This window comes from Cynocephalus volans, chromosome 8, assembly GCF_027409185.1.
Source record: "Cynocephalus volans isolate mCynVol1 chromosome 8, mCynVol1.pri, whole genome shotgun sequence".
Taxonomy (NCBI): domain Eukaryota; kingdom Metazoa; phylum Chordata; class Mammalia; order Dermoptera; family Cynocephalidae; genus Cynocephalus; species Cynocephalus volans.
In genome coordinates, this window is record NC_084467.1 from 107,820,559 (window position 1) to 107,840,538 (window position 19,980).

Genomic DNA, 19,980 nt, shown 5'->3' on the forward strand with positions numbered 1-19,980 from the left:
TACCTAAACAATTTGGAATATTGTGCAGCTATTTAAGATTATAACTTTAAAAACTATGTAAAAAAGAGGATTTTGTTTTATATGACTTAAAAAGAAAATAGCAAAGTACAAAATTCATACTATGACTGCATCGGTATTAAAATAGATCCTTATGGCAAAGGTAATTTGCCTTAATAAAAATAATTGCTGTTAGGGTAATGCAGTTGTAGGCGATTAATACTTTAAAATATTTTATCTCCTCATTCATTAAGTGAGTGTTAATTGGGCTCCATTGGAGCACTGTTATCATGTTAGAATCAGAAATTAAAAGATGAATAAAAACAAAAAGAAAACGCATTCAGGAACGTTGTACGTTTGTGAGGAGACAGGCTATTCCCACTTAATGTGAAAAGATCTTTCATATTTTGTTGTTAGTCATTTATTAATTGAAAATCAAAGAAACGAAGAACAGAACAAAATAACTGTTTTGTGCTATAAACCTCCTTTCTTTCTTTATAAGAGCATATTCAGACTGCACAGGCCCAGGTTTTAGTCTTCATTCAGATATTGTGTTGCCTTATATTGCAAACTATGGCTCAGAAGAACAGATTAAGTGCTTCATCCCCCAGATGACTGCAGGCAAATGTATTAGTGCCATAGCAATGACAGAGCCTGAGGCTGGAAGGTAAGTCAAGTTTTGGCTTTGAATTCTTGAAAGCAGTGCCCTGACAGCAAACATTTTTTCAGTACTTGCTTTACACAAGACTCTGAGCTATCTGCTGGTAGGAATACCAAGATGAACACAGCGTAATTCGTGACCTTAAATAACTTAAAACTCCAGTGGGCAAATAAAGCTTTTTCCAATACAAATAACAATAAATCAGATTGTAACGTATGCTGTGTTTGATTTATTAACATAGTGTTATGCAAATAAAGTGGTAGGGTATGAGTTGAGTTTTAGGCATAACAAATTTTAGATGTTGGGTGAGATTCACATGGAAATGTCCAGAAGGCTGTTAAAAATGGGTATTTGGAATTGTGAAGACAGGCTGGGGTGGCAATAGGTTTTAAAAGTCTTTCATATGTAAGCAAGAGTTGAATGGGAATGCATAAGATTATATATTCAGTCATCTGCTGATTATTTATTAAGTGCCTTCAATGTGCCGGTTATACAGTGGGGAACAAAACGGATGTGGTCTCTGTGCTTATTAAGGAGAATGACGAGAAAGAAGTAAATAAACATATAGTAATTATAAGTTATGATAAGTACTATGAAGGAAAGAGTGCTATGCGGAAGACTAGTGGTATGTGTGTGTTTGATGGGACAGGAAAGACAAATTTAGATATGAATGCTAAGAAGCCTATACAAAGTGGTTGGATTTAAACCGTGGCTGACAAATGAGAAGGAACCATTTATGCAAGAATGGGCAGAGAGCTTCCCCACAGCAGGACCTGATCCTCAAGGGGGAAAGTGAAAGGGTGAAAAGGGACCAAGTTTACAAGTAAATGACACAGCCAGTTACACATTTCTTTGTTCTTTCTACACTCCCAATGCTTTACTTGATTCGCCTTGGGCAAGAAAAAAAAAGAAAAAAGGAAAAGAAAAAGGCACTAAGGAGAAAACCTTGGGCATCATGTTTCATTGGGAACTGTACAAATAAGATAAAGGAACAGAAACAGAAGGATTGAGGGTTTGAAAGAATTGTAGACAGGAGCTGTGTCGTGAGCATGAAGGGAAGTCAGTTTGAAAGGCAATAGGATTTCAATAAAAAAAAAACTGTCAAAAAATAAAATAAAATGCAAAGCAAAACAAAACAAAACAGAAACAAAGAAAGAAAGGCAATACAATAGAAGGGAGGAGTTAGGAGTTAATAATGTGAAAGCTACAAAGATGTTGGGAATTGAGAACAGGTCATGGCAGGCCACTAGTGATCTTCTGGTTGTGATTTCAGTAGATTGGAGCGGCAGCAATTACTTTGGAAGGGAGTGAGGCGGCAGAGAAATCAAACTATTCTTTTTCAGCATTGGATGGTGAAAGGAAGTGGAGAGAGGGGGAAGTAGTTTGACAGGCTAGCGTGGCAAGGGAAATGATTTATGTTAAAAAGAGCAGAGTCTTAGGGACCAACAGGAAGCAGAGGAAGAACTGAAAGAAGCAATAACTGAAAATCTAGGACTTGTTTCTGGGAAGGTCAGGCCCTACTCTTTCATGATGATAAATTTTCCTTTTTGACAGGGCTATTTATTTTTAAATTTCTTAATGTTCTATAGTGTCTCTTACCAGTATGCTTAAGTTGTATTTATCTTTCCCAGATATAAATCCATACTTACAGGCCAATACTGATAATTAATTTTGCCAAAGATAATAGGTTTTTGTTCACTTCTGTTACCTAAAAATATGATGTTAACAAATAGAAATTTAATCTTCTTCCTTTGCTTTTAATTTCATTCTCTAATATAACTGCCTGACTGCCAATGTTCTGATTGAGTCCTATTAGCTCTGTGATCACTATATTCCAATTCCCGTCCACTGCATGTTAACTCTCACCTACAAGCAACAGAATAAACAAAGGTTCACTTGATTTTTGTTTAAATTCCAGGCCCTTATCTGTGGGTACGTATATGTAATTGAGAAGGAAACGGAGAATGTGAATGGAGAAAAAGGCAGATTTTTTGGAAGGTCAACGAGAGTCATTGGAAGGTAGTAAATTATTCAGATATTTAGAAAGATGAGCAAAGGGCCCATGTGGGTAAGAGAATGCAAGAACAGAGAAAAGGCACCGATGAAGAAGAGTATTAGAGTGTTGAGGAATTATGGTGAGAAATAAGGAAAAACACATGGGAGGAAAAATATAGAGAGGATGGGACATGGTTCATTTTGCCTTCCCTCAGGGGTGTGTCGGCCACTGTCTGTATTCTTGCTTTGATCTGGCTTCCACCGAAAAAGGTTGCAATTGCTGGAAACCATCCAAAGCTTCACTGGCCCTTTCCCCTTCCATGTACATCGGAGACTTCATTGTGTATAATTATGTATATTTGTATGATACCTTAGCATTTTGTAAATGCTTTCATGTTGGTTTTCTTATTTGGCAATCATAATAGTTTGTATGAAATATAGAGACATTATGATCTCTATGTAAGGAGGAAGCAGAATATGAGATGTGGAAGTATTTTAACCAAGTTCCCAAAGTAAATTGATGACTGCATTGAAGCTAGGGTGTTCTAACACCAGCTGTGTGATCTTGGGTAAAACCTTGAGCCTCAGTGTCTGTGTCAGTGAAATTGAGGTAAGATACCAAATAGGACTATTGTGACGGGCTCGGCCCTATATTGAATTGTTTTAATAATTTTTTAATACAAATTTTAGTAACTGATACTTTCTTCTTACTTATGATGAAAATTATGATGTTAGAATACAACAGCGTTCAGCTTTAAAATGTTCACTATCAGCATTAATTCTTTTGGTGATAATTAGGCTAAAGATTGATTCATATATCTCTGTCATTCAATCTATATTTCAGATAGTTGGCTCTAATATTATACAATCTCCTTCTGAAACTTACCCATGATGTTTGAAGTGATTAGATGTGTAATGGATGCGTTTTGAATTCCTGTTTCTAAATGTCTTGGTGTGTCGGGGGTCCTCAAGACCACTCCTAGCTTCAGTGATTTGCTGGAGGACTCACAAGATGCAGCATGTATTGTCCCCATGGTTGTGATTTATTACAGTGAAAGGATACAAAGCAAAATCAGCAGAAGGGTAAGTCTCATGAGGTGAAGATTATAGAAAACCCGGATGAGAAAACCAAGAGCCCTCTCCTGGTGAAGTCACCTGTACCATGTTTAATTCCTTCAGCAACAAGTTGTGACAGCGTGTATGGAATGTTGTCTACCAGGGTGTAGCTCATTAGAGACTGAGTGCCCAGGATTTTATTGGCGGCTGATCACACAGGCATCCTTTGCCTGGTATGGTCCACAAGTTGAGATTCCCAGAAGGAAAGCAGGTGTTCAGCATAAGCCATAGTATAAACCGTTTAGACACAGTAAGCCACTAATCAGTTCTAAGAATGGTGAGAACCCTCTTGAAATCTAAATTCCAGATACCAGCCAAGGGTGACCTTGTAATCAGGCCTTTCTAAAGATGATAGTCTCAGGCCTGCTATATTGACACTTTACTGCACACTTGGCATTTTTAATAATGTAATTCAACAAATATTTTTTGAGTGCCTGTTATGTGCAAAGCAATATGTTAGGCAAGGGGCATATAAATGTGAACTTGATATTCACCATGTCCCCAGAAAGCTTGAGTCTAAGTGGGGTAAGTGTGAACCATAAGGCCTTTTTATTAATAACTGAAATGTGAGAAAAATGCTTTAAGAGAATATATTAGCTTCTTAAGGCTTCTGTGAGAAATTACCACAAATTCAGTGGTTTAAAAGGGCAAAAATTTATTATCTCACAGTTCTGAAGGCCAGCGGTTTGAAATCAGTATCATTGGGTCTAAATGAAGGTATCAGCAAGGCTACCCTACACTCCTTTCAGAGGTTACAGGGAAGCATCCGCTACTCACCTCTTCTATCTCTCAGTGCCTGCTGGTGGTCCTCAGCGTGTTGCCTCATCACTCCCATATCGGTCTCTGTGGTCACATTGCCTTCTGCTCTTCTGTCTGTGGAATCTACCTCTACCTCTTCCTTATAACAACATTTGTGATTGCATTTAGGGCTCATCCAGATAATCCCCATCTCAAAATTCTTAAGTTAATCACATCTGCACGACCCTTTTTCCATATAAGGCAACACTCATAGATTCCAGGGATTAGCACCTGATATCTTTGGGGATCATTATTTAGCCTAATATAGAAAGTGATAAAGGAAATTGCCATGGTACATAAAACAGAAAGTCCACATACAAGAATAAGAAAATTTTGCAACAATTAGTGATGTGGACTATTTATACATGATGCTATTCATTGTAGGATATTCATGAAAGTTGGAACCTGAGTGTTCAACAATAGGGATTGTTTTTTTAAAAAAAGATGATAAATCCATATGATGACATACTATGCAGATAATAAAAATTATCTTATAGAAAAACATTAGATACTGTTAAGAGGTTAAACTCATATGTATGTTTCCAATTTTGTAAAAATACGTGTGTGTGTATGTGTGTGTGTATATATATATATATATATATACAGAAAAGTATTGGAAGGATGTATTTAATGAATGTTTATTTCAGGGTGTAAAATTATTTTTTAAATTATTTTCCTCCTTGAGAATACTGTCTTATTTTTCATATTTTAATTAGAAATATTTCTTTATATTTAGAAAAATAATCAATTCTTTTAAAGCAGGTTTGTTAGAGGAAATGGCATTTGAGACACAATTCTTTTTAGAACATTTTTATTGAAACATATCGATTGTACATTTCTATGGGGTGCTTTCAATACATGTATATAATGTATGCTGATCTATTCAGGGTAATTCCCTTATTCCTCATTGGAAAATTTAATCATCTCTTTATACTGTGCACATTTGATCTCTCTTCTAGTCATTTGGTTATATGTAGTAAATCATTATTGATTACAGATTTCTGGGTTGACTGTATACCAATAGGGCTTATTTTTCCTACCTTGCAGTACTTTTGTATCCATTAATCAGCCTCACACTATCCTCTCCTTTCCTCTCCCCTTTACGGCCTTTAATAACCATAGTTCTTCCCTCTCCTTCTACAGTTTAACTTATTATTATTATTATTTGTTTTGTTCTCTTTTTTAGTTCTCACATATGAGTGAGAATATGCAGTATTTCTCTTTCTGTGGCTGGCTTATTTCACTTAACATAATTTTCCCCAAGCTCATCCATGTTGCTGTGAATGGCAGAGTTTCATTCTTTTTTATGGCTGAGTAGTATTCCATTGCGTATATGTACCACATTTTTTTTATCCAGTCATCTGGTGATGGACATTTAGGTTGCTTTTGTATCTTTTCCTTCTTAGGAGCACCAGATATGTACATTTCAAGGAATTATAAGCTGTATCTGGTTAGTAAAGTTGCAGGATGTAAAGTCAATATACAAAAGTCAATAACATTTCTATATACCAACAATGAACTAGCAGAAAAAGAAGTCAAGAAAGCAATCCCATTTACAATAACTATCAAAAAAATAAAATAGTAGTGTTTCTGTTGAGAAGTCTGCTGTGAGTCTGATGGGAATTCCATTATATGTGACTTGATGCTTTTCTTTTGCTATTTTTAGAATTCTTTCTTTGGCTTTGGCTTTTAACAGTTTGACTATGTGTCTTGAGAAGAACCTTTCTGGGCTGAATCTGTTTGGGAATCTCTGAGCTTCTTGAATCTGGGAGATCATATCTCTACCAATACTTGGGAAGTTTTCAGCTATTACTTCATTCAATCGGCTTTCAATGCCTTTTCCTTTCTCTTCCCCTTCTGGTGTACCCATAATATGGATTTTTGTATGCTTAAGATTGTCTGATTGATCTCATGGGCTTTCTTCATTATTTTAAATTATTTTTTCTTTTCTTTTTTCTTTTTTTTTTTTGATCCAAGTAGGGTAATTCAAAAAGCCTGTCTTCAGGTTCAGAAATTCTTCTACTTGTTCTAGCCTGTTGCTTAGGCCCTCAATTGTATTTTTCACTTCGTTGAATGAATTCTTCAGTTGCGGGATTTCTCCTTGTTTCTTTTTCATGGTTTCTGTCTCTTTGTTAAGTTTCTGATACATGTCCTGGATGGTTTTATTTTTTTATTTTTTTACTTAATGGTGATTTCTTTTCTTTTTTTTTACACTCCTTTTAATTTTATTTTATATATTTTTTACGTTTATTTATTAATATTTTTTACATTCTAAGATGTTGTTGCAGAGCAGTTGGGGAGGAGGGAGACAGGGGAAAGAAATAGGGAGGGAGAAGGAGGAAGGAGGAAGGGCACGATTGAGGCCTGTGACAACCCCCTCATTCCTGCAGGGGAGACTAGCAGGGGCTTGGTCATCACTAGGCTGGGTGCAGATGTCAGGGGTGTGTGGCTAAAGCCCTCGGCCCCTGACTTCCCCAGTTCAGAAGACCAGGGAGCTTCCAGCAGTGGTTTAGTGGTCATTAGTGGGCTGGTTGCAGATGTTCGGTGGGTAGTCAAAGCCTGCGGCCTCCCACCATCTCAGCTGGGGAGCCCGGGATGCTTCCTGTGGTAGCTCAGTCGTCATTGCTGGGCTGGTTGAGGGTGGTGGGGGGCATGGCTGAGGCCTCCCGCCCTCTGCCCTCCCTGGCTTGGGAGCCTAGGGGGCTTCCGGTCCTTCTAGATTTTATAGCATTCTTTGGTGATATGAGACCTTTACTAGTTAATATCAAACTTTGTCTGTGGTCTGTGGTTATTTTGTTTTTTCCTTCAGTTCTCCGTTGTATTACTTGCTGTTTCTACCACTTAAACTGCACTGGAACTAATTTGTTGTTCTTTGCTTACTTCTAAAATGGGAGAACTTCCTGTGGGGACCAGTACTTGAACCCTGTGATTGAGCTAAATTGCTGCTTTTCTGCTAATTCCCTGGGGAAGGCTTTTTGTGCAGTTCAGGTTTTAATCGTTGACTTTATAGGTACTTCTGGGTCTCATGAGTTCCAGTACATCTGGGTTATGTAGAAAGTCTGGTCTGGGCCTGAGTCTTTTCAGCAAACTGCACCTCCTGCAGTTCTGTATTCCTGACTAGTCTCCACTGAGTGGTCCTGCTCTGACTGGGGGCAGATCAACTGTCCTTGCTGCGCCCCAGTGTTCCCCCAGTGTGCCTGTCTCCCCCACCACCTGTGCTCCAAACTCTTCTCATGGGATGGGCCATATGCCAGTTCCTTGCGATGACTCACTGGCCTCTGAGTGGCTCCTTTTTTTCAGTTGTTGTGCCTCCTCAATCCTATGTGGGTCCAAGGGAACCCTGTCAGAGGTCTTGCTGGCCTGGGGCCTAAGGCCCTCTTCTCCCCTGCATCCTCCAAGCCACTTCATCCAAAGGGCACACAGTGGCTTTTGCCAGTTCTTGCTCCATGTGCTCAGCAGCTCCAACCTTGAAGTGGCTGGGGCTCAAAATGGTCGGAGTGGTCCTTTCTTTCTCTCGTCATGGCTTTTCCTACCTTCATGAAGTCCGCAGGTCTCTCCTCCTCTTCCCCTGAGTTCTAACGGCCCCAGCTTGGCTGTCATTGCTTTTTAATAGTTGTAAATTGATTGATTTGTGGGAAAAAGTGACTCTGGGGACCATCTATTCCGCCGACTTCACTGGAAGCCCATTGTGATTTCTATCTGTGTTTTCTTACATCATGTTGAGTTTCACTAAGACCATCATTTGGAATTCCTCCTCAAGCATTTCACTGGTTTCCTGTTGTCTGGGGTCTGGTACTGGAGAATTATTGTTTTCTTTTGGGTGTGTCACGTTTCCCTGTTTTTTCATGCTTCTTGTATCTCTGCATTGATGTCTGGCCATCTGGTGTTGTAGTCACTTCTTGTAACTTTTGAAGTAGTTTTTGAGGGAAGACATGCTTAACCTGTAGAAGTGTTCTATATTGATAGTCAGGTTGTGTGTTACAGGTTTGCTTCTGGGTAAGTGCAGTTGTAGGTACTGGCTCAGTCCTCACACCCTCTCTGCTGGGGTGTGCAGGACCCCTGGGTCACATGGGACTCTGAGTTCCCAGGGAAGATGGGCATGGATCCCAGTGGCCAGCACACTCTTCTGTGCTCTTCACTGGGGTTGGCAGACCTGCTGGGTTGGGCAGGACTCTGAACTCCTCTGGCTTCTATCTCAAAATGGCAATATCCAGCAGCAGCCTAGGACTGACGGAGTCGGGGAGACTCAGCATGTACTTCCCTCTGGAAAAATGCAGTCATGTGAGCTCCTAGCAGCTTCCCACACTGGGCTCACTTTCCATAAAGGCCACGTGGTTACTTTGCAGCGTGATTTGGAGGTGTTTGTGGTGGGAGCACCAGCTGCAGACCCAACCCCACCTACGTTGTGCCAGCAGTGCACGGTCTCTAGTCTCCGCACTCATGTTGGTCAGATGCTTTCCCTGGTTTTCTGTGTTGTTGTCTCAAGTTTCCAGATCTTGGGGGATTTTCCTTTCTGTTTTGCTGGATTCTGTCATATTCTCCTAGACACTCTGTAGTTAACTATCTACTTATTGCTTTAGACATTTTTTGCATTAGTGGTGAGGGCTGGCTGCCTCTAGACAGCCATCTTGCTGGAAAAAAAAGAAAAAGGGAGAGAGAGACGTAGTCTTTTATGCAGCTAAATTTTAATGATAGGGGAAGGCACCATGTTATATAAAGGCAGGAAAGTACATGGTGACACATAACCCCAGGGATATAATGAACCTTGGAATATCATGAGTCCAATTTGGGGGTCTTAAATATTAGTTGGGCTTTACTATACTTTATAAAATCTGGCTAGCTTGTCATCTTAATCATATATTCGTTTGTATAAGTGCTTGAGAATATAACACATTGGACATGATTTTTCAGTGCAGTTATGTGAACATTCCTATGTCTATTTAAGCAATTTTTATAATGCTGTAGCTAGTTTGAATTATCACATTATATACATACTTACGTAACAGCATTTGGATAATTTAATTTTTACCACTTGATGAATTTTCCATCTTTTCTTTGAATTACAGTGATTTGCAAGGAGTAAGAACAAATGCCAAAAGGGATGGAAGTGACTGGATTCTCAGTGGAAACAAGGTGTGTAAAGAGGAGCTTCTAGAGCTCTTCTCTCCAGAGTCGTGCCGTGGGTAGCGATGTCTCAGATGCTATTTATCATTGATTCTATTAGAACTAGAGACTAACAGAAAAATTGAGTTTACTAAAGATTTTTTGGAGACAGTGAGAAATTTACAACATTTATATTACATAAGATCTGTGATAGCCTCTTCTATGTTCCATTCTGCATGCCCCTTCACCAGTATGGTCAATGTTGTTTTAGCTTCCGAACAACCCTTATCAAACCAGAAAAGGGGAAGGTAAAACTCATATTGCCTCCATAAGGGCCAAAAAATAATTAAACTTTATGTTGATGGAATATCATTGAAAAAACTTTCTCATAAATATCAAGTGGAGTTTCAAAAGATCTTAGGAAAGAATAATATCACTGATAGAATTTGAGAGCCCTTCGATCCCTCTGAGAATTAATCAATGCATTGATAGAATTATCCAGTTCAATCCAGTGAACCTTCAATTAAGGTTACAGAGTTACTGACAGACTCAAGAATAAATATGAGTATATGCCTTAGAAACTAATATGACTAAGGGCAGACAATATTGTCTACCTAAAATTGTGTCTGGTATAGACTTGGTAAATATTCATTATTGACTGAGTGCTAAGTGAAGGAAATGTGTTCCCTTTCTACATAGTTCTAAAGAAGTTTTTCTGAAAATTTGTTCCAAGGTCTATTGAAGGACTAATTTGTGATTGCTTACTTTAAAAGAATTTTTTTTATTTCCAATTATTTTTAGGCTAACATCTTTGTATTTACAGAATCACAAGTTTGAATGTTGTGGCACTATCAGATTCCTAAAAACGTTTGTAAACACTCTCCATTTTTGTACTTATGTTGTCAGAGGCTGGTAAGAGTTTGTGGATTGACATCCATCTGCAGACCTCCTTTGGAGCAGCCACGTTCTAAAGAATGTACCATAATCTAGTTTTGTAATTGGTATACAGAAAAATATCTGTGGCGTCAAATAAATTTGGAAAATGTGCACAACTTCTCATTCTGATATGCTGATATGCATTGTGAATCTCTAAAAGTTGGATGCAGTATGTCATGTGCCCTAAGAAATTTTCTTTTCATAGATTATCTTGAGTTACTGGTGTTCTTCAAATATACTTTAAGAAATATTAGTCTGAACTATTCATCCTAAGGATTGTAAGAAACGGGTGCTAATTTCAACATATAATGAATTAACTGCCTGCATGTAGAGGGCTTGTTTTGAAAGAAGAGTATAATGTTTGGTCAAAAGATAAATGGGAACCTCATTCTCTTATGACTCTGGCTTTCTGAGCGGCCCAATCTGCCTATTTGTGGTCTTTGGTGAGAACCACTCAGCAAACGTACCCAGGCTGTGTAACCGAACAGGGCCTGTTGCCCGATGCACAGCAAGACAAATACTGACACTCATCTTTGCAGCAGAGAAAAAAGGTTTATGTGCAAGGCAGCCAAGGAAGAAGACAAAAGAAATAAATCTCAAATCTGCCTTCCTGACAGCAGGGAAGAAGGGATGTTTATGGGGAAGTAGTTGGGATGGTGCAAGGTGTGGGGGATCATGATTGGTTAAAAGGTTTAAAGAAGTTCTTCAGTGGACTGCACAGGTGCGGGCCATCTGCATGCCTCTTCAGGAGTCCTATGTTCAAAAACTGGCAGCATTAGCATGATCTGGAGTTGGAGTTTTTGGCCCTCTGACCTTGTAAGTTCACCCATAGGACTGCAGGCTCAATTAGGTTATCTTAAAAGGCAGATAGGAAGAAACAGAGAAGTTAGTTATGGAAATTTACTGAGAGAAGAAGCAATTTACGTAGCGAATAACGTTTAACTGAAAAGTCACTGGTTACAGTTGTTTCAAAAAAAAGACTCTATTAAGAATAGCAAAAAAAAAAAAAAAAAAATGAAAAAAGTAAAGTAATTGATAAGTAAATATAATGTATCTGAACCATTAAAATATCAACATAACATTTATAACAGTATAGGAAAATAATTATGTTAACATTAAGTGAGAGAAAAAGGATATAAAATGCAAATATAGAATAACTTCAACTATATTAAAATATGAGAAAGAAAATTCATAGTGATATTTGTATTATGGACTCAGAGAATATTGTTTTGTCCTTTTTCTTTATAACTTTACATAATGTCTATATAAGATCCATGATGAGTTTATGTTATTTTATAAGCATTCAATATCCAAAAAAATGATGGCCCTCGTTAGGGATAATCCCAGCCCTATTCAAATTTTTAACTGTCATAATTAGGAAAGAAACTGAGCAAGTGATCTTACAAAGAGAGTTCTCCTGTAACTCTATTAGAAAGGAGGATCAATCATGGTAGAAACACTCAGGTTAGGCCAAGCTATTGTAGAAACGGTTGAGAATCTCCGAATCCTCTTCTGTAATTAGTTCCAGGAAGAACTTTTGGAGAACTCCCCTTGATATTACCACATTGGGATTTGAATGTTCAAGTGAATAATTTTTGCCCCATGGACTGTTCCTCCCTGCTTTTCAATTTCATTGTTTGTCTATTATGTATAGTTAATACATGTGTGAGACCATGGACTTTAGAGCACACAGGTACTAATTACCTGGTGCTGTGTGGTTCAAAACAAACAAAAAAAGCACTGTTTCAGCAGCTGTGGCAGCTACACAAAAGTCACTGTTATCTTAGGAAAGAAGTAGGTCATCAATTATAAAAATCAAAACTAGGCCTTTTCAAAAACTGAAATCTGAGACTATAAATACTTTAATAGCATGGTTCCATTTAGAGCAAATTCTCTTTTCTAATCTGGAGCTTACTTCTAAAAAATAATTTGTCATTTTAATAGACAATTTGTCTTTTTTTAATATATTATAAATGTTTTTATTTATTTATTTACTTATTTTTCTTATTGAATCATAATTGATTATACATAATTGGGGGTTCAACATTCATTATTTTGGTTTTATTTTTAAAACAACATAATCTCTGTTAATTATTATTATTATTTGCAATCTTTCTCCTCTAGTGAGGAGAAAATGTATAGATTTTGTTCTCTGAAGCATTGGGTCCTATTTCCCCTGGTTGTTACTAACCTCATGTATGTATAATTAACCCTGCAGATACTGTACTTGAATAGGGTATACAGAGAGGTATAAACCACGAATTATCTGTTTTATTCCTCTTGAATATGTTTTCCCCAGTCATAACTTGCACATGGACCTGAATTATTGTGGTGCATTTTCGTGTACTTGTGGTTTTGCAAGTGTTCATCACTAATGGGCAATTATGTGATGTTGTGATTGTAGTCGCAGTCACAACTCGTGAAGTTCACTCCCCTGCCCATGGCATTAGCCTTTTTCTGGTGGAAAATGGAATGAAAGGCTTTATCAAGGGACGAGAGCTACATAAAATGGGATTAAAATCCCAGGTAAGTCACAATATAAATCACGTTTAGGTAATAATTGAGTTTACTATCAACCAGATAGAAGACATATAGAGAATTACATGTGGTACAACCGTACCTTCCTATGCTAAATTCCTAAAATATGCTTTTCAGAAATGATGATGGAGGCTTATTTCCACATATGCCGCTGTATCTCTTTATGGTGGTCAGCAATGGAATTGAATCAGGGTATTATGAATATCTGCTTTAGAAAAGGCAAAATTAACTGTATTGTAATAAGCTATCTACTTATGAAGTTTATTGAAGAAAATTATGAAGTAAGAATAGAAAATATTTTTTTCTATACATGACCAACCCCCACCTATCCCCATGTTTTGCTTAATATGTATCAGAGATCCTTAGTTCCGAGTACTTAGAGAACTGGACTGATCAGAGCTAGAATGGCAGTGTGTTGCAGTGGGAAAGCCACAAGTTTTGGAATCAGATGGACCTGGACTGGAATCCCCGATTTACCACTTAGTAGTTGTGTTCATTAAACACTCCAACCTGGCTTCCAATTTGTTTGTCCCCCCCCACTTATTTTTTTGTTTGACAGCTGGCCGGTCCAGGGTTCTAAACCCATAACCCTGGTGTTGTAACACCACACTCTAACCAGCTGACCTAGTGGCCAGCCCTTAAATTTGTCTTTTTTTTTTTTTCTTAAATGGAAATAATAATGGTCACCTCATTGGATTATTGGGTGATTTAAATAATGTCATTCTGTATTTAATTGTATGGTCTCTTAGGATACTACAGAACTGTTCTTTGGAGATGTACGGTTGCCAGCTAGTGCCTTACTTGGAGAAGAAAATAAGGGCTTCTATTACCTCATGCAAGAGCTTCCACAGGTTAGAAGTGTTTAAAGATCCCATCTTTTGATTAGATATTGGACTGGAATAGAATAATGTAGAACTATATATATTAATCCATGTATGCAAAACTTGTGATATAGCCAGTCATTTAAGTATAACTTTAAAGTTGCAAAAAAAAAAAAAATGAGTTTTATAAGCTAGATAAGTAACTGAATTCAAGGATATTCAATCAAAGCCTATAAAGTAAGTAGGGAAAATAGGTATATCTGCTTTGTGATTTCTTGGAATGATTTTATCTTCTTACCTATGAATCAAGAACTTTTAGCTCTTTGTAAAGAAATGTCACCCAAAACATTTGGCAGTTTTTCAATAATAATTGTGAGCCAAAGGGAAAAAGGTGTTAATTTCAGCCTGAAAAGTTTCATCCACATAGGGTCAGTCCTCATATCTGTGTTTCTGAGTGTGGTTGCCAAGCCATCACTGACCTCACATGCCAATGTAAGGGGGTACACCTGCCTGGTGACTGCCATGGCATGGGCTAAACATGAAATTGGGGACAAGGGCTAGGAACATAAGCACTTAAATAGAATATGAAAAACACCAGCACGGTGGAATTAAACTAAGGCTTCTTTTGCAGTGGTAGGTAAAATTTAACCTATGCACTTAAAATGTGGATTTCCACAGATATATTAAGTTATATGGTGTGCAGACATCAAAAAATAAAAATCAACAACTATGGAATTTCTTTACTCATATGTGAATAAAGAGCAGAGGAAATTAAATAAATTACATATATATAATTAAGATAGTCATTCATCAAAATAAAGGATTTGCTATAGAGGGTTATATTTGACAGATATGTCAAAATAAGCTCATAAATCTTTGTGGGAGCCTTTTCTCCTAAAAAGTTAAGAAATAAATTAATCTTTAAGAGTCCATTATAAAGATTATTTATAGGATTTACTATAGTTGACACTGTGAAAATCACTTGTGTGATTAAAATAATGTTGAAACCTAATTTTGGGGTTATAGGAAAGGCTGGGAATTGCTGTCTTAGCAGTTTCAGCCAGTGAATTCATGTTTGAAGAAACCAGGAACTATGTTAAATGCAGAAAAGCTTTAGGGAAGACAGTTGCACAAATACAGGTAAGCTTGTTATGGATTAGTAATAGACGGCATCAATTTACTCATTTGAAATAGGTTTAAGGTAAATGTAAATTGAGGGTAATTATCAAATAGGTGGCATTAGAAACCATGGAAACGAATGAGATGATTCAGGGAAGGAGAGTAGAGAGAAGAGGAGAAGAGGTCCACACGAGTCCATTTTCTGTTGCTTATAACAGGATACCTGGAAATGGGTAATTTACAAGAAAATGAAATCTATTTCTTATGGTTTTGGAGGCTGGGAAGCCCACAGCCTGGGGGCATCCCTGGTGAGGATTTCAAATTTTATTTTGTCGATATACATTGTGGCTGATTATTGCTCCCCATCACCAAAACCTCCCTCCCTTCTCCCTCCCCCCCTCCCCCCCAACAATGTCCTTTCTGTTTGCTTGTCATATCAACTTCAAGTAATTGTGGTTGTTATATCTTCTTCCCCCCCCCCGGTTTTTTTTTTATGTGTGTGTGTGTGTGTGTGTGTGTGATTTATATATTAATTTTTAGCTCCCACCAATAAGTGAGAACATGTGGTATTTCTCTTTCTGTTTCACTTAATATAATTCTCTCAAGGTCCATCCATGTTGTTGCAAATGGCAGTATTTCATTCGTTTTTATAGCTGAGTAGTATTCCATTGTGTAGATGTACCACATTTTCCGTATCCACTCATCTGATGATGGACATTTGGGCTGGTTCCAGCTCTTGGCTATTGTAAAGAGTGCTGCGATGAACATTGGGGAACAGGTATACCTTCGACTTGATGATTTCCATTCCTCTGGGTATATTCCCAACAGTGGGATAGCTGGGTCATATGGTAGATCTATCTGCAATTGTTTGAGGAACCTCCATACCATTTTCCATAGAGGCTGCACCATTTTGCAGTCCCACCAACAATGTATGAGAGTTCGTTTTTCTCCGCAACCATCTGGTGAGGATTTCAAATAGGAGAGAGTGGGACCAAATGCTGCTTAGGGGAAAACCAAGATGAAAGTCAAAGAGTGCTGATTGGATCTAGTGACGTGGAGATTATTTAGTAGGAGCCATTAATGTTGGTAGAGGGTGGCAGACCGGCGTGAGTAGAGAAGTAAATGCAAAAGAGAAAATCAAGGTCCTGATGGCGGGTAGCTCTCTCCTGAGTTGGGCTGTGAATGGCAGTTGAGAGAAAGGACGGTAATGTAATGATGGAGGGGAGGGGAAGTGGGGGAGGAATTGGGCGACAAGGGAGATATTTGGGGGTTATTAATTTTTTATTATTATTGCTAGGATGGGAATACTGGAGCATATTTTGCTATCTAGGGAAAGGCTTTAGTAAAGAGGGAAAGGTTGGCGACATGGAGGGACAATCAACACACAGGGTCTTTGAGAGGGTGTGAGGGCGAGGGTGCTGATGGCCTCCCCTGGCGCAGGAGAGGTGCTTCTTCCACCGCAACAGGGAGGAGAGAGGCGAGGATGGGTGGGGGTCAGTCGGATATGTGCCTTCGTTGGTAGAAAACTGCAAAAGTCCTTTTGAGAAGGCTTCTATTTCCTTAAATAACAAAAGGGAAAGGCAGTTCAAGCATTTTTATTACACTTGCTGATCATTGTCTGATCATCGTCTGATCATTCTCACGTCTCCGTCATCTCACCGTAAGCCTCTATTTATTGTCTTTTTGCATTCGGTTTGAGATCGTCCTAGTTCCAGGTATGATGAATGAATTTCAGTTGAAACTTAAGATGTTTGGGTATTATGTTATGAGATTCTAGATCTTATTTCAAACTTCTGTTTCAAGTACCTTTTTCTGATTTCACTTCTGCAGGGGAAGGAGGGTGTTGCTGCCTCATTACAGCCGGGTGTGTGCAGAAGTCCAGTTTTCCCACTCAACTGACCTCTGTTGACACCCTAGGTGGGGTGGCTCCTAAGGTGGGGGTGGGAGTTCCAGCTTCCCACTATTCCTCCACTGATACCTCCCTGGCTGTGAGGGGTAAGTGTGCTTCGTTATTGCTTTCCATGTGGCCTCCACCAACACCACAGGGCTGGGGTGGCCTTGTTCCTGCTGGGTGGTGGTAAAAGTCCTGACCATCTACTAGGGCTCCCCTGATACCAGCCAAGCAGAGAAGGGGAAGGATGCCTCATTACTGTCAATGGGTAGAAGTCCAGGCTCCAAACGTAGTTTACACCAACAGGGCTTTGGACTTCATTATCACCTGGCAGGGATGAAAGTCCCAGCTCCCTTCTCCGACACCACCCTGTCAGGCTGGGGATTGAGATATCCCATTTTACCCTGGTAAGTGTGAAAATCTAAGCCCCCCACTCAGACTTTCCTGGCTTCTGTATGGGTGGAGCCACGGTTTTTTGGTTTTTTTCCTGTGGTGTTTGATCTGAGGAGAGTGGTTATCGTGTAAAAGCTTTCTGTCTTGATAGGCTGCCCTTTTTCTGATCTTCTTGCTAGACAGAGCAGGATTTTATTGGGGCTCTTTTGATCTGCACCCCTTGGCCTTTCTGGGTTGCCAGCTCCTTCAGCTCTAAGTCTGGGATGTATGGGGAGAAAGAAAACCCAGGGAATTCACCACCTGGTTTTCTCTGGGACGTGAGGTCCTGAGCTGGTAGGATTCTCCAGGAAACCATCTGGGACCTGGAGATTCCTTTTCTGGGAATTTTTAAATTAGCAATTCAATCTGCTTAAGAGTTACAGAACTATTCTGATGATCTGTTTTGTATTGGGTGCATTGTGGTTGTTTGTGTTGTTGGAGCTCAGAAAATGATACCCTATAGTGTGGCACTTTGGCAGGCTGAGTGCTTTGAACTAAAACAGAACCAAGGTCTCCCTGACCTTCGCCTGCCCTCTTGCCTCTTGCCCCTCTTTCTCACCCAACTCACCAGGAGGGGCTTTCTGTGAAGTTCTTCTATCTGACTAAAGAAAGAAGGAATACAATTGTCTTGAGTCCCCTCCTATATCTGACTAAAGACAGAAGGAATACAATTGTCTTGAGTCCCCTCCTATATCTGACTAAAGACAGAAGGAATACAATTGTCTTGAGTCCCCTCCTATATCTGACTAAAGACAGAAGGAATACAATTGTCTACAGTCCCCTCCTATATCTGACTAAAGACAGAAGGAATACAATTGTCTACAGTCCCCTCCTATATCTGACTAAAGACAGAAGGAATACAATTGTCTTGAGTCCCCTCCTATATCTGACTAAAGACAGAAGGAATACAATTGTCTACAGTCCCCTCCTATATCTGACTAAAGACAGAAGGAATACAATTGTCTACAGTCCCCTCCTATATCTGACTAAAGACAGAAGGAATACAATTGTCTACAGTCCCCTCCTATATCTGACTAAAGACAGAAGGAATACAATTGTCTTGAGTCCCCTCCTATATCTGACTAAAGACAGAAGGAATACAATTGTCTACAGTCCCCTCCTATATCTGACTAAAGACAGAAGGAATACAATTGTCTTGAGTCCCCTCCTATATCTGACTAAAGACAGAAGGAACACAATTGTCTTGAGTCCCCTCCTATATCTGACTAAAGACAGAAGGAATACAATTGTCTACAGTCCCCTCCTATTTCTGACTAAAGACAGAAGGAATACAATTGTCTTGAGTCCCCTCCTATATCTGACTAAAGACAGAAGGAACACAATTGTCTTGAGTCCCCTCCTATATCTGACTAAAGACAGAAGGAATACAATTGTCTTGAGTCCCCTCCTATATCTGACTAAAGACAGAAGGAATACAATTGTCTTGAGTCCCCTCCTATATCTGACTAAAGACAGAAGGAATACAATTGTCTACAGTCCCCTCCTATATCTGACTAAAGACAGAAGGAATACAATTGTCTACAGTCCCCTCCTATATCTGACTAAAGACAGAAGGAATACAATTGTCTTGAGTCCCCTCCTATATCTGACTAAAGACAGAAGGAATACAATTGTCTACAGTCCCCTCCTATATCTGACTAAAGACAGAAGGAATACAATTGTCTACAGTCCCCTCCTATATCTGACTAAAGACAGAAGGAATACAATTGTCTACAGTCCCCTCCTATATCTGACTAAAGACAGAAGGAATACAATTGTCTACAGTCCCCTCCTATATCTGACTAAAGACAGAAGGAATACAATTGTCTACAGTCCCCTCCTATATCTGACTAAAGACAGAAGGAACACAATTGTCTACAGTCCCCTCCTATATCTGACTAAAGACAGAAGGAACACAATTGTCTACAGTCCCCTCCTATATCTGACTAAAGACAGAAGGAACACAATTGTCTACAGTCCCCTCCTATATCTGACTAAAGACAGAAGGAATACAATTGTCTACAGTCCCCTCCTATATCTGACTAAAGACAGAAGGAATACAATTGTCTACAGTCCCCTCCTATATCTGACTAAAGACAGAAGGAACACAATTGTCTACAGTCCCCTCCTATATCTGACTAAAGACAGAAGGAACACAATTGTCTACAGTCCCCTCCTATATCTGACTAAAGACAGAAGGAATACAATTGTCTACAGTCCCCTCCTATATCTGACTAAAGACAGAAGGAATACAATTGTCTACAGTCCCCTCCCCGGGAATCTCCTCAAGCAGGGAAGATCAACTGTATTATGGGAGAAGAGACTGAAGGTGGACACCACGTCCAGAAAGACTTTGTCACTGACTACCACCTGTTCTTTAGAGGGCTGCTTTGATTACTTGAGAGACTTTATCTGCATGGCAAGGCTCCCTCAGCCATACCTTGTCCCCTTCACTCCCCAGAGGCCCCAGACCCCTGTTCCTTTCTGTAGCTCAGGATGCTATGTAAACCTCAACCGTCTGGCCTCTTCTGAGTCGAGTGTTTTGTGGGACTCCCCGGCCTATACAAGTAATT

The 19,980-nt window shown here is 39.1% G+C and overlaps 1 protein-coding gene across 1 annotated transcript in view; it reads left to right on the top strand.

Moving 5' to 3' along the window:
• The window catches only part of LOC134384254 (long-chain specific acyl-CoA dehydrogenase, mitochondrial-like), a 43,687-nt gene that overhangs the window by 21,942 nt on the left and 1,765 nt on the right, over positions 1-19,980 (top strand). The window contains 5 exon segments of the mRNA XM_063105824.1: positions 500-664; positions 9,634-9,704; positions 12,969-13,132; positions 13,894-13,995; positions 14,992-15,105. Of these exon segments, the coding sequence (XP_062961894.1) occupies positions 500-664; positions 9,634-9,704; positions 12,969-13,132; positions 13,894-13,995; positions 14,992-15,105 (616 nt within the window).